The sequence below is a fragment of the Hibiscus syriacus genome, unplaced genomic scaffold, assembly GCF_006381635.1.
Source record: "Hibiscus syriacus cultivar Baekdansim isolate YM2019G1 unplaced genomic scaffold, ASM638163v2 tig00110339_pilon, whole genome shotgun sequence".
NCBI lineage: Eukaryota > Viridiplantae > Streptophyta > Magnoliopsida > Malvales > Malvaceae > Hibiscus > Hibiscus syriacus.
Genome location: NW_024062692.1, coordinates 199,559 through 213,316, shown reverse-complemented (window position 1 = coordinate 213,316; position 13,758 = coordinate 199,559). Strand labels below are relative to the sequence as shown.

General features: G+C 34.5%; 2 protein-coding genes across 2 annotated transcripts; one reads left to right on the top strand and one right to left on the bottom strand.

Moving 5' to 3' along the window:
* Nucleotides 1-5,875: 5,875 nt before the first annotated feature.
* Nucleotides 5,876-8,598, bottom strand: LOC120120462 (probable protein phosphatase 2C 63). The gene is made up of 4 exons (XM_039140096.1): nt 8,274-8,598; nt 7,252-7,625; nt 6,341-6,577; nt 5,876-6,233 (listed from the first exon to the last, which is right to left on the bottom strand). Exons 1-4 carry the CDS (start codon nt 8,542-8,544, stop codon nt 5,991-5,993), a joined length of 1,125 nt encoding a protein of 374 aa, XP_038996027.1. The 5' UTR covers nt 8,545-8,598; the 3' UTR covers nt 5,876-5,990.
* A 1,445-nt stretch (nt 8,599-10,043) lies between these two features.
* Nucleotides 10,044-12,661, top strand: LOC120120503 (leucine-rich repeat protein 2-like). Its single transcript, XM_039140141.1, has 7 exons — nt 10,044-10,212; nt 10,450-10,582; nt 11,735-11,806; nt 11,902-12,045; nt 12,138-12,209; nt 12,295-12,366; nt 12,460-12,661. Exons 1-7 carry the CDS (start codon nt 10,140-10,142, stop codon nt 12,527-12,529), a joined length of 636 nt encoding a protein of 211 aa, XP_038996072.1. The 5' UTR covers nt 10,044-10,139; the 3' UTR covers nt 12,530-12,661.
* Nucleotides 12,662-13,758: the final 1,097 nt, after the last annotated feature.

Genomic DNA, 13,758 nt, shown 5'->3' with positions numbered 1-13,758 from the left:
TTTTATACAACCTTACATACTTTTCTTATTTTTGTATCAACTTATAATCTACTCCTCCATAATTCTTGTCACCCTTGATCCTTTAAACTCTATCTTTTTATTTTCCTTATCCATTTATCCTTTCTTAATCAAAATCTCCTTATAACATAACTAAACCATATCTTTTGTCCATACTCTCATACTCTTTCATATCACTTATACTTATTTCCTTGCCTACATCATATTTATATGATCAGAATACACAACCACCTCCAGATCCACATCATACTTGTTATCTTTTCTTCAAATCTTATGATTATAGTATCCCTACTATTACAGTTAATCAATAACAACTTCTCAATCTAGGGAATAAGCCCTAATCAAACTAATCATATACATCTTTTTAGTTGAAATCAAACCAGTGTAATTCACTTATCAAACCCATACTCTCATCCATATACAATACTAATCCCTTGCCTCTTTTACTACCTTAAAATTTTCAATGATTAAAATACATAATTATATCTCAATCCACACCATACTTAGTTAGCTTACCCCGTCATCATCTTTTAATCCCTTAACATTAATACACTACTATCTCATAACTCTGTTAATCAGTACTAGTTCTTCCAATTTAGAACATAGACCTTCATCAAACCATTCATATACATTCTTTCCATTCAAAATTAACTCAGCACTAATTTACTTAACTTATCAAATTCGCAATTCTTTCTCATACACCATGAAATTTCTTTGTTCACACTCAACATTCCAACTTCCTCTTTCTTATAAACTAATCACAGATGTACCCATTCTTCAACTCTTCTGAACCATATGTACATCATTTTCCTTCAAATTAGTTAACCACTATCATTTAACTTATCAAACTGCACTTTTATCCATACACATTACGATTCTTCTGTTTCAAATTCATAAACTATGTCTTCATATTTCTTATGAACTTAGCACCGAGATACTTATTATCGAACTTTTCCAAACTAATAACCACATCATTGAATATTTTATCATTCTCATGATAACATATGTTCACTATACTTCAACTCATACGTATAGTAGCTAAACTACTTCATCTAACTTCTTCGCTTCAGAACAGTGGAGACCATATAACATTATTCTAATATATTTTCAACTTCCTGAAAACAACCTTTGCTATTTCAAAGCATTTCTTGAGGTGTCTGCTCTTCATCCTGTCTGGCCATGGCAAGTGAATTACTACTACCATCAGGTTTATCAACTATCGATTCACTTCGACAATTCTTATAATCAATTTTTACTATATCATACAAATCTTATTCTATTAGTAAGACATCATACTCCTAACACTATTGGATCAGAAATTTTCACTTTGAGTTGGCATGTACACATTTTTAAAACTCATTTGACTTCGATTTAAGCCTAGAATCGGTTAAATCTTAGCTCTGATACCATTAAATGTAACACCCCAACCCGTACCCAACCCGGATATGAGTCCGAAATGTCACATTAACTTTTTAAACTTATACTTGTATATATATCTATGAAAAGTCTCCACTTATATTAAATACAAATTTCATAATTCATGTTATTACAAATAAAATATCTTTAACACTGATCAGAGCATATATAATTCAAACATTAAGTACATGCCAACTACTCTCGATAACAAAATACATATGATTTAAAACTCTTGTCTAATCTGATCATAGTAAAAGAGAGGTTGGCCTGTCTTGCTCCTTAACTTTCTCGTAACCTACGTGTGAAACATTCACACGGTAAGTCTATGACTTAGTGAGGCATAATAAAACTTATAACGAAATTTTAACTAATTAACAATGCATGAAATTTCATATCAATGTTATCACACAAAATAATATCACATCAACATAAAGTCAATTGTATACATCCACATATTTTGTCAGTATCATCATTAATCTCATTTTCTTATCTTTATTATATTCATTCATTTTTTTTTAGTCATATATTCTTGTACTTAACATTCTTAACTATCATATGATTCATTCACACAATCACACACAACTTCATATGATTCACCTAATACATTTCATATCATAACAACATATACATCATATAATGCATATATCATTTCACAAGGTCGCACATACCATCATACCAAGTTTATTTATTTTATTTCTTTATTAGCCCATGTACAAGTGTGAGAACTTAAAGTATGCGAGTACTTTGAGGTTGTGCACACATACAAATCATGTAATACATATAATCACAATTAACATATATACTCATATTACACACATGATCATGCTCATGACTTCATGCATACTACTATAGAAAATAGACTTGTCACAAGTCTTATTTCCATTAAACAACATATATCACTAGTATGCACTCACCTGACCTCACTAGTCAATATCGAACCCTTATCTCTTCTCGATGACTATTACTTGTAACTCGTCCGGACTTTGCCCTCGATTGATATATTTACTTTGGCTCTCACGGTGAAAAGAAAGAAGAATAAGGGAGAGTTTTCTAGAGATTTTGCCTTGAACTTTCATTTCCCATGTGATATATAGCCTACAAAAGAAAGATAAAAATATTTCTTGTCAAATGACCATTTTACCCTTCTTTCTTTCAATCTTTACAAACCATCATTCACAAAATATTTCTAATTAAGTCCCTGAACTTTTAAATTATATTGAAATTAAGCACAAAGTTTTCAGAATTTGTATTTTAGTCACTAACCCTATTTTAGGATGTTACACATCTTTTTTGGAAGAGATAATGAACAAAGATATTGGTGATCAGTTCATTAGAAAAATGAAGCAGAAGTTCATGAATTTGAAGCAAGTGAGTCATACGGTGTATGAATATGAGTGCGAGTTTAATAAATTGAGCAGATTACAGCTGAATTGATCCCGACTGAGAAATATTCATGTGATTGGTTCGTGGAGGGTTTACGCCCCAGATTGAAGAAGTTGCTAATAGCGTTGAATTTTTCTATGTTTCAAGAGGCAGTGAATTAAGCTAAAGCCTTAGAGCGAGCACATAATGAAAGATTTGAGGAGCAAAAGACCCAGTTGACTAAGAGAGCGAGTGCCTCGTCGAGTGCAGTACAATCGAAAAGAAGCTGAGGTTCAGGTTTTTGACCTTAAAATATATCTGAGTCAGCTGCATCCTCATGCAGATAATCAAATCCTGTGAGAGCTAGGAAGATTCAATCAACTGAATCAGGAGCTGAAAGGCCAAGTCAATGTCAGCATTGTGACATAAATTATAGTGGTGTATGTCCAGTGGTCTTCGGAGCATGTTTTATATGTAGGGACACTGAATATTTTATCTAGGATTGTCTTTTAATGACTGGAGAGCCTGCACAATCAGAGAGATCCACTACTGTATCTCAGAGAGGTAGAGTACGAGGCAGGTAAAGGAATCAATCAGAATCGACCACTCAACCGGAAGTACGTGTGACTGCTCGGGTATATAACCTTAAGACTAATGAAGATCGTGATAATCCGGAGATCGTAGCAGGTACTTTCCAATTAATTGATAAACCTGCTTTGGTATTGATTGACCCGGGATTAACTTATTCCTATGTCAGTAGTAAACTTGTGAGAGATTTGGGAATCCAGTTAGAAGCTATAAGTAGTTATGTGATTGTGACTAACCCGCTAGGGCATAGTGCTCGGGTGAACCATATTTGTTGAGGGTATCCTATAAGGATTCAGGGAATTATTATATGTGTGTGGCATTTTAGTCTATATTGGTGCTCCAATCGAACACGACAAAATTGTCATAACAATTTAAGATGTTTCGAAAAGAACAAACTCACAAACATATGGACAAGGGAAAAACCCCTACAGAAGCTACACCCACTTATAAAGAAGATTTAATTGGTGTTGGCACAAACGATGACATTGCTGATAATGTCCACCCATATGCACAAATGCCACGGCAAATTGCAACACTTCTGGTCAAGCAGAAGTTTTTATAAGAGAATTCTTGAATGTTGTGGCATAAAACTTTGATAATGAATGATGAAAATCCACAAAAAAAGGAAATGAAATTGTGAATAAATGCTTCAGTATATCTGTAGAGTGACACTCTGCAATGACATGACATTGCCTAGAAATTGCATTTAAATAAATGGCAGCTATATGTTTGGGATATTAATTATGTTGGCCAAGGACGTGCAGTAGTCCTCTAGGATCAAAGGGAAGCTTTGAAGCCTAGAATTTAATGCCTCGACCAGGGTTAATTGTGTTGCCTACCTTTGGGGTACTCATCATTAAGGACAGATTCAGGATTTTATGTTGGGGGTAAGCTTATAAAATTTAGGGAGTGAACTTATAAAACTTGAAATAAATTATTAGTAGAAAATACAAAGAAAATATTTAAATTATACAAGAATTTAAAATTTGAAGGGAGAAATGGCCCCGCCAGCCCCATTCAGTCCATCCCTGCTCATTATAATTACTTGTTAAACTTATGCAATGTCTTTTATATGCTTCTGATTTCTGAAATTCTGATTACTACCAAGAATTGTTTGTTGGAAGCTGATGGCCCAGAAATCTTTCTTCTTCAGAAATGTCAGCGAGACATTTGAATTTGTAATTGAGCTAATCCCTACTGACAACTTTGTGAGTGGTGCATGAAATTTTAGTTTTTAATGCAATGAAAGGTCTTGTGAAATTTAGTTACCAGGGTTTGATCTTCAATTTTCCTTTGTCCTCTTTGTTGTGGTTGTAGAAATTGACTCGTACTATGAGGCAGACCGATATAGTAACCTGTAACTGAACTGGTGTTGTCTTGGATCCTTGGGCCATTTGTTTAGGACCCTGAAAACAAGAAGGTGATAAATTGTGATGAGAAGCTCAAGAAGATATTCGGAGGGAAAGATAGCATTGGGTTTCTTGAATTTGATGGGTTGATTAGTCCTCACTTTCTCTGATGAATCCGAGAGAGTTCAGAAACTAGGTAAAAACTACTGTTTGTTGGGTCTATCTCTTCGTTAAGGATGCTGAAGAAAACCATGCTTTTGCCCTGTATTACTAGTGCTTTGAGCATTGCTACTTGCGTACAGAAGTACCTTCTTAAGGGTTTTGTTTCGTTTCTGGATTGCTTAACTCGTAGTGTTGTTATATACAAACAATATTTTTAGCGCCTTCAATATGAGAAATAATCCCAAGTTTCTGAAAATTTGCTAGGAGATTTCTCAGTATGGTCTTTACCTATAAAAAATTCCAAATTCTGCAGGCTGGGATAGCTTAAAGATATCCAACTACTCTTGGTTAAATTTCACACAACCATAATATATACACAAAATAGTAATATCTGAATATAAGATTGTGCTCTGAGAGAGAAGATGATGAACTTGAAAGTTGCTCTCTCAAAATTTTTACCAAGTTGCAGTACGAAGAACTATTCAATACCCAGCACCAATCCTTGCCTAATTTCTTAATCCCAAGTTGTAAGCTATATGAATGTTCAGAATTAAAACAATACAAAATGTAGCCTCTCATTTATCTGCAATCGTCTACAAAAACAAAATGGCTACGAATCAACATTCATCAGATAAGAAGATAATTGAAATTGGTTGAACTTCACTAGGAAAATATAGAGTTTGGAAGGTAAATTTAAGTCACTGAATTTAAGCTATATGAATATTCAGAACAAAACAATACAAAAATGTAGCCTCTCATTTCTCTGCAAAATTGAAATTGGTAAATATAGAGTTTGGAAGGTAAATTGAAGTCACTGAATGTAAGCTATATGAATATTCAGAACAAAACAATACAAAAATGTAGCCTCTCATTTCTCTGCAAAATTGAAATTGGTAGAACTTCACTTGGAAAATCTATATCAGCCTGCTTCCATCAGCATCCACCTTAATATCATTCAGTGACTTCAGTTTACCTTCCAAACTCTATATTTTCTCAAATGGACCCTCCTCTTGAGAACCAATCCCGCCATCATTTCATTCCTGTACACAAATAAACTTTTCTCAAGAAATTGTTTGAAACAGATCATCATCTGTTTCATCTGCATCTGGCATTGAAGGAATAGATGTCAACAGGTGCCGTCGTGCACCCCAAGGCGCTTTGCTTAACTTTATTATTGCAGGAGTCTTGATGTTGATCGAGATAAACAACAATCACAGTTATATCATCATGAAAATGGCGTCTTATTCCCTTTTCGATTTTCTTTATATCAGCATATTTCATCTCTCTTTTCTTCGCAGCTTCTTTAAGTGCAGCTCTTACCAATCTCTTTGCAATACCCTGCAAGTGTTCAATCAAATGAAAAATCATTACCAAAGTGCCATGAATAAGTTTAGTTTGATTTGAGGGATATAAATGAGACCACAAATTTGACAAGGTTCACTCACAGTTCTGGGGTTTTTGAAAACAATGTTTACAGCAGCCTCATCACTCAACTGCTCCCATAGGCCGTCCGATGCAAAGATCAGGAATAGGTCCTGGGGCTTAAGCTGCCGAACAAGGATGGAGGGTTCAGATGTAATAACAGGTCTTTTAAGAGGAACAGGGTTTCCAAATTTCTGAAAGATTGGATCTCTATAAAACTCAGGTTTCTTCAGGTAAACATCACCAATGGATCTTGACACCTGATATAAGAAATACAAATGCTTAGACCAGCATAATTCATTACATCATTTTTAAAATCATGTCTTCTATAAGTTTAAAAGCTAATGTATCTTATTCCCTAAAATTGAGTAATGGACGAAGCATAGAGCTGCTTGACCTGCTAGAGTAAGGGGAAGAAGTCATCAAGAGAGAAAGAGAAAAAGAAAACAAAAAAGAGAGAGGAAAGACTCCCTGTAATTACATAAGCTTAGTATTATGCTTCAGGGGTCTGCATTTGCCTCATCTCATGCATAGGAGGCATACTATTTTTGATACATAGCTGCATGAGACAGTACATGAAGTCAGACCAAATTATTCCTGGAAAAGCTGGACAACCCATTTTAGAGCAACTTTCATCTTAATGCACAATGTATTTGTGTAGATTTTCCTCTCCATAAAGCAAAACAAAACAGCTAAAGTTTACAAGCTTTTTCAAGAAAAATGTAAAAAGTTCTGTTAACAAACGATACCTTGGGATACAAAAGAATGGCATTAATCTACTCCATTAAAAAAAATACTAGTCTGCTTTGCAGAGCTGATCCATTGTCGAGCACCAAAAAAATGCGTAAACAATAAAGAAGATTGAATTGATTGACTACTCCTAGAACAAGTAGCACCTGAATTCTTCTATATCAAATTGAAAACATAACTGTACCTTGATTATGCCCTTAATCCTCCAGACTCCGCGGGTGTATACTACTATATGAGAATCATCTGGATGAAGTGCCTCAACCTCCTTCCTAACTTCCTCAACTCCAACATTATGATCTTTTGACAATCTCTCTACCACCGCCATGTTTTTCTTTCCCTTAGACACTCGCTTTCCAAGAACTAATCTTGAGTCGCCCAGATTCGCCACATATAGCACATCGTTTGAAATAGCACCAAATAGACAGCATGATCCAACTGTAGCAATTTGAGGCCTTAGATGCAATGATTGCTTCACCAAATGCAAAAACTCCTCTTCAGTAGCATTGAATGCCTTCTTTATCAAATCTGCAGATAATCCACCTTGTTCTGAAGCAAATTCTACAATTAAGCAACACAGAATCAAGGGTCAGAACAAATGACTTCACAATGCTTTTCATCAATCTATTGAAATGGGAAAAAACCCAAGAAAGTGGGATTCTAAAAGTCGAATTACACTGCAAGTGCTATTGATTCTTGAATCTTGAAATATAAAGTCTACCATCCAAACTATATAGATAAAACTTTAGACCAGTGGTTCATAGTAATCGCATGCACAATTGCATTTATCAAACATCTAAAATAAACATGCATTACAAACTCTAATAAGTTGTGCCCAAACCTGAAATGCTGTTTAAAAACGACACAGAAGAAGGGGATTTACCACAAAATTATCTTTGCCCATTAAAAAGAACAGAAAAAAAAACCCATAAAACTTGCATGCAACAAATAGATAAAGATTGGAAGCATTTTAATGATCCCATTGATAACTTAAGGTATGTCATCCCCATAGACAAAATTTATATATTCATCCTATGCACATGCAATAACACATCAAATGCAAAGAAACCCACATTCAATAAACTAAAAACAAAAAGTACCAAGAAATTCGCATTGTCCCAAAATGGAAAATAAGATGATATTCCACATCCAAACTCCCCAAAAGAAAAAGAAACAAAAAATAAATTGAAAGATAAAGAGAACAATTACTATGGAGAAAATAGAAGAGATGTCTGTTGACAAATATAGATGCTTCAGGACCACCATGACCGTCATAGACGCCAACGTAGGTAGCCATAGGAGAAGTGAAGACTTGGCTTTGATCTTCAAGGTTGTTGTTCGCTTGCACGACGGCGATGGAGTAATCGCCGGAAGCGTGGGGTCTAAGGTCAGCGTGCCACATTAAACCATCCCCACCGGCGCTCACACCGAGGCAACGTTCAAGAGGACTCAAAAGAGACCGCAACATAATCGTCGCCATCAATCCTCCTTTGCGATCAATCCTCTCTGATATCAATGGTCTTCTGTTCCTTCTTATTACTTCGTTTGTTTAGCGTTGGGTTGTATGTTTTTATAAAGTTTTATGAAGAGAAGGGCTTTCTTTTTTTAGGATTTATGTATGGAGTGAGTCAAGTCGCTCCATTTTAACTTTATCGATATTTTTAGACTTGGTAATTGTATCATAGTCCCCAAAATATATGCCCAAATTCTAAAATAGTTTTAAATTTTAAAATATTCTAATTAAGTTTTTCAACTATTAATATAATTTTAATAAAGAATTATTTATTTAGATATTTATTTAAATATTAAATGTCAATTTTTTAAGGTAAAGTACACAAATAGTCCCTTGACTATAAGTTAATACTTTGTTGAATCTCTCAATTATTAAAAATTACAAAATGATCTTCAACTTGCAGATATAAAAAAAGGAAACTTGTGACTTTTGCTGCTTAAACACGTATTGAGATGAGAGTTCTGTGACGTGGAATAAGGCAAGCTTAGGAAACTCAATGGAGCCACATATCTGCAGACTTGAACGAGACAAGGCAAGCTTCTCTCAACAAATTACATGAATGCTTTATTTAGTTTTCCTTAAGTTTCTTTCATTTTAATGGATTTTGTTTGGTTCTTTATTTTCATGGTACTTGGAAAAAAGCAGAAGAGGAGGAATGCAGAGTTGCAGACCGTGATGGAGTAGTAGGCCATGGCCATAGGTAGCCCTTTTTTTTTGGTTCATGTGTATCAGTTTGTACAAGAAAAGACTACTTTTCTTAAGATGAACATGTTTGTCGCTTCCTTTTATGTATATAACTTTCCTATCCCTTTTTACTTTTTCTTGCTCTATATTTTCCTTCTTCCAAAATCCAAGATGGCATGTGAGGATAACTTGGAAAAGCAGAAAGAAAGCTACTGTCAAAGGTATTGCAGAGTTCCTTCTTTTAGTTGATGTATGGTATCAGTTTTGATCAATCTTCTTCCATAGGAAAACTGTGAGCAATGAATACTCTTGTTTAGCTTCTGAGAAGAATCTGTAGGATTGTATAACCTGCTCTGATTGTACTGTTGCAACTGGCATGTTGTGTTGTTCAATCATGTATTTGTTTCAATTGGTAAAAGCCTGCTTTGCATTAAAAACATTCAACAATCACAGCAGGGATTTGATTTTTCTTGGTTGCAAAATAATGAATGCTGATTAACCATAACAATTACGTTTTGTTTGGTGTGTAGTAAAGGCAGCCACAAGCTTGGTAAATCTACCATGGATTCATTAAACCCCAGCTGTTGACATCTTCTGGCATTGATTGTTTTCTTAACCACTGTAAATGAACAAATCAGTAGCAAATGAAAACCTTATATTAACAAGTTATATTTTAGAACTTCTAAAAAAACAAAGTCAGTCTCCAAGTGGGGACCATTGTGTGAAGTTTTCCTCAAATATTTAACCCCACACCTTTCCAAATCTCTGCCAAAAGAACCCCCAAGTCTTTCAAGTTTCATCAACTTCGCTTTTTTACTTCATTTCTCTCTGTTCTATTCTTTCTTCATCCTTTCTACCTCTCTTTGTCTCCCTCTGAAATGGCTCCTCTCTTCTTGTTCCTTTGTTATTTCCTTCCACTTCTTTCCCCTGCTGCTTCAACCAACTCTGAAGGTACTCACTCTCTAGTTTCTTTCCATCAAGATTTTACTCTTTTGGGTTTCAGTTTTCCATCTCCTTTCCTTCTCTTGTTTTGAAAAAGTTAAATATTTTGTAATACAAGAGGGGATTTTGATTTTAAGTTTTTAGAACAATTATTGATAAAAGGGTCTCTATTTTTTCATTTTTTTTATTAGAAAAACAAAGGGCGAGTTCAAAATTGAAAATTTTGTTGCTTTCTTCTTGCATCAGGAAATGCTTTGCATGCTTTAAGAAGAAGGCTTTCTGACCCCACCAATGTGTTGCAGAGCTGGGACCCTACTCTTGTCAATCCCTGCACTTGGTTTCATGTGACCTGTGATTCCACCAATCGTGTCATTCGTTTGTAAGATTTCCTCTCCATTTCTTCATTTTTTTGTCCTCTTCTGTATATATTAGAAAAAATGCCCTATATTTTCTGGTTTTTTTTTGTTCAAACAATCATTGGTTTTAAAATCGGACCGGATCGGCCGGTTCAACCGAGAATCGTTATTTAGTCCGATTCAATTTATACCGGTTGAATCGTTACTAGTGAACCGGCTGAAATCGTTGAACCGTTCGAACCAGACCGGCTGAAAATTGGAAAAAACAAAAAAAAAACCGCTAATTTTATTTTTATTTTTTAAAAAAATTAAACCAAACGACGTTGTTTGTTAAACGAGCCAAGTCGAACTCAAGTATTGTTGAACTCGACTCGAACTTGAAAACTTTAAAAGTAAACTCAACTCGACTCAAACTCACGGGCTAAAAATTATCAAGTTTAACTCGAACTCGAAATATAATATTGAAACTTGAACTCGAAAAGTCTTGAACTAAAAAAAAATTAGAAGCTCGATTGAAGCCTAAAATTCGAGCTTTATTAAAGTGAAAAAATAGTTCACTCAATGCTCACCAAAATGCTATATGATTTTGAATGCCAAATTACTTTTATTATTTATAGAAGTTAGTTGAGATGCTCTTTTATGTTTCTTAGTCATGTGAGATTGCTTTGTTCTCATATTTTTACTCTTTAGACTTTTGGGATGCTCTTCTATGTTTATGGCTAGCCATGTGGGATTGTTTTTTTAAAAAAATTAAACCAAACAATATTATTTTGTTATGATTTTTTAACCGCAAATTTATTTTTTAATTATAGTTATATAATTATATTTATTATTTAATATGTTTTACCTTAAATATTATATTGTAATTAATTTGAATCATTTTGTTTCACTTGATTTTATGATTTTTAACTTATATATGTTATGATTTGCTTTAAATATGACTTGTAATATAAAAAATTATTTTTTATTAAATATTTTTGATATTTTTATTTAATTTTTTTAAATAATTATTACATCGTCCGGTTCTTCTGACCGGTCGGACCGATTCTTCCGATTGAACCAGTGAACCGATAACATGATCGGTTCGCTAACCGGTTCGGTTCTGAAAACCATGTTTACAATATAATGTATAGCCTTGATTGATGCTGAACTCCATTGTTTTCTTTCAATTACAGGGACTTGGGCAACTCTAATATCTCTGGGACTTTGGGGCCTGAGCTGGGTCAACTCCAACATCTGCAGTACTTGTAATACCTTTGTAATTTTGCCCGAACATTTTCATTTACCACTTAAATCGCTTTTAATATTAGTCATTGGGTGGAAAATGTATGGATCTCTGCAGGGAGCTATACAGAAATAACATAAGAGGGAAAATTCCGAAAGAGATAGGCAATCTCAAGGCCCTTGTTGGCATGGATTTGTATGGTAATGAGTTCGAAGGAGAAATTCCAAAGTCTTTCGCCGGACTGAAGTCGCTGCGATTTCTGTATGTAACTTAACATTTATCAATCTAATAGTTCACTTTAACAATTCTCTTATGTTGTTTTTGTGTGCTTGAATCTATACCGTATTGTACAGTCGTCTAAACAACAACAACCTAACAGGATCCATTCCAAGGGAGCTTACCGCCCTCTCAAACCTTAAAGTATTGTAAGTTTCAGATGAGAGGAAAGAAAGAACAAATCCGAATTCCTTTATCTTGTTTTAACAAGAAATGTTTATATGATTAACTCAGTGATGTTTCCAATAATGATCTCTGCGGAACTATACCGGTTGACGGTCCTTTCGCAATGTTTTCCATGCCGAGGTACCATTCATATCGACGATCATATGTGCATCTGCATATTTCATTTTGATGTCATAATTATGGATCTAACTGAATCCATTGTTCTTGTTGCAGCTATGCGAACAACGCGAGGTTGAACGGGCCGGAGCTGAAAGGACTTGTGCCGTATGACTTCGGCTGCTGAAGCAGCCAATGCTTGTCCAACTTACCACTGCAAAAGCAGCGTGCATTCTGATATTTATGTAGGAGTGGATAGTGAAACGCTCTACTCTGTATCTATATAGTCTACAAGAATAAAATGCTCTCAAGTTCAAAACCCTTTGATTTTTTTTACTGTCTTTGATGTCAATATGAAGTCTTTAACCTGAAACGCAATGGATCGTTGGTCAGTCCTCACTGAAATGGCTCAAATCTCAATCAACTGAATTAACCTTAAACAGATAACAATAGAAATTGCAAAATAAAATAGTTAGTATTGACTGGACAATGATAAAATAAATAAACAATGAATCAACTAATTGTGTCGTGGTATTAATCACTATTTTAGAAATGAATTCACCTCGATGTATGTAATTGTTGCAATATGTGATCATCCTTCAAGATTAGTACGATCTCTCCGAAAATTTATATACATAAAAATCGGAATGGACAAATGGTGGTATTGCTCTTCTCATACTCTAAAAAAGAAAAGAAAAAAAAACTTTGAGAAGAAAGATATATATGTAAAGAGCAAATATTTTGTTTTGATTTGGATGATGAAAAAAAATTATCCAAAATTATAAAATAATCATAAACCTGTCAAAGACACATATGACCATGAGCCAAGCCAAGCCAAGCCAACGAGTAAGTTGAAATTGACTGAAAATCGATACATGCAAGCCAAAAAAAAGGTGAGTCTTTTTACCTTATTTCCTCTCGAAATATTGCTAAAAAAATGCCTTGAACGTTCTGTTGTTTTGGCTATGATTTGCTCAAAATCTTTGCTTGTATTTCGTATCCCCAAAAAATCTGTTGTTACAATGGGTTCTGATTACATCCATTTATAGGAATAAAAATTCTATTTTTATGTGTTTACAATCGAATAAAACACTAATATTGTTGTTGTGTTGGTTGGTGACTCTCTACGTACGTCGGACGATTCGAGGTTGGAGTCTCATACACTCACGATACTTGCTGTCGAGAAGGACGGGGATGTTGGATCCGTGAAGTGCGGATGAGGAAGGCGTGATGAACCAGGGGACTTCGTGGGTTTCTTGCGGCGTAGAGGGGAGTAGGTTTAGGGTTTTAACAACCCTAATTGACGTGGGTTATCCAGTGGGTCAGTTCGGGACTTGGGCTACCTACTGGGCCGCCACTTGTTATTTGGATCTGTAGAGAAGAAAAAAAATGTAATGAAATAACAAATAAATAAAT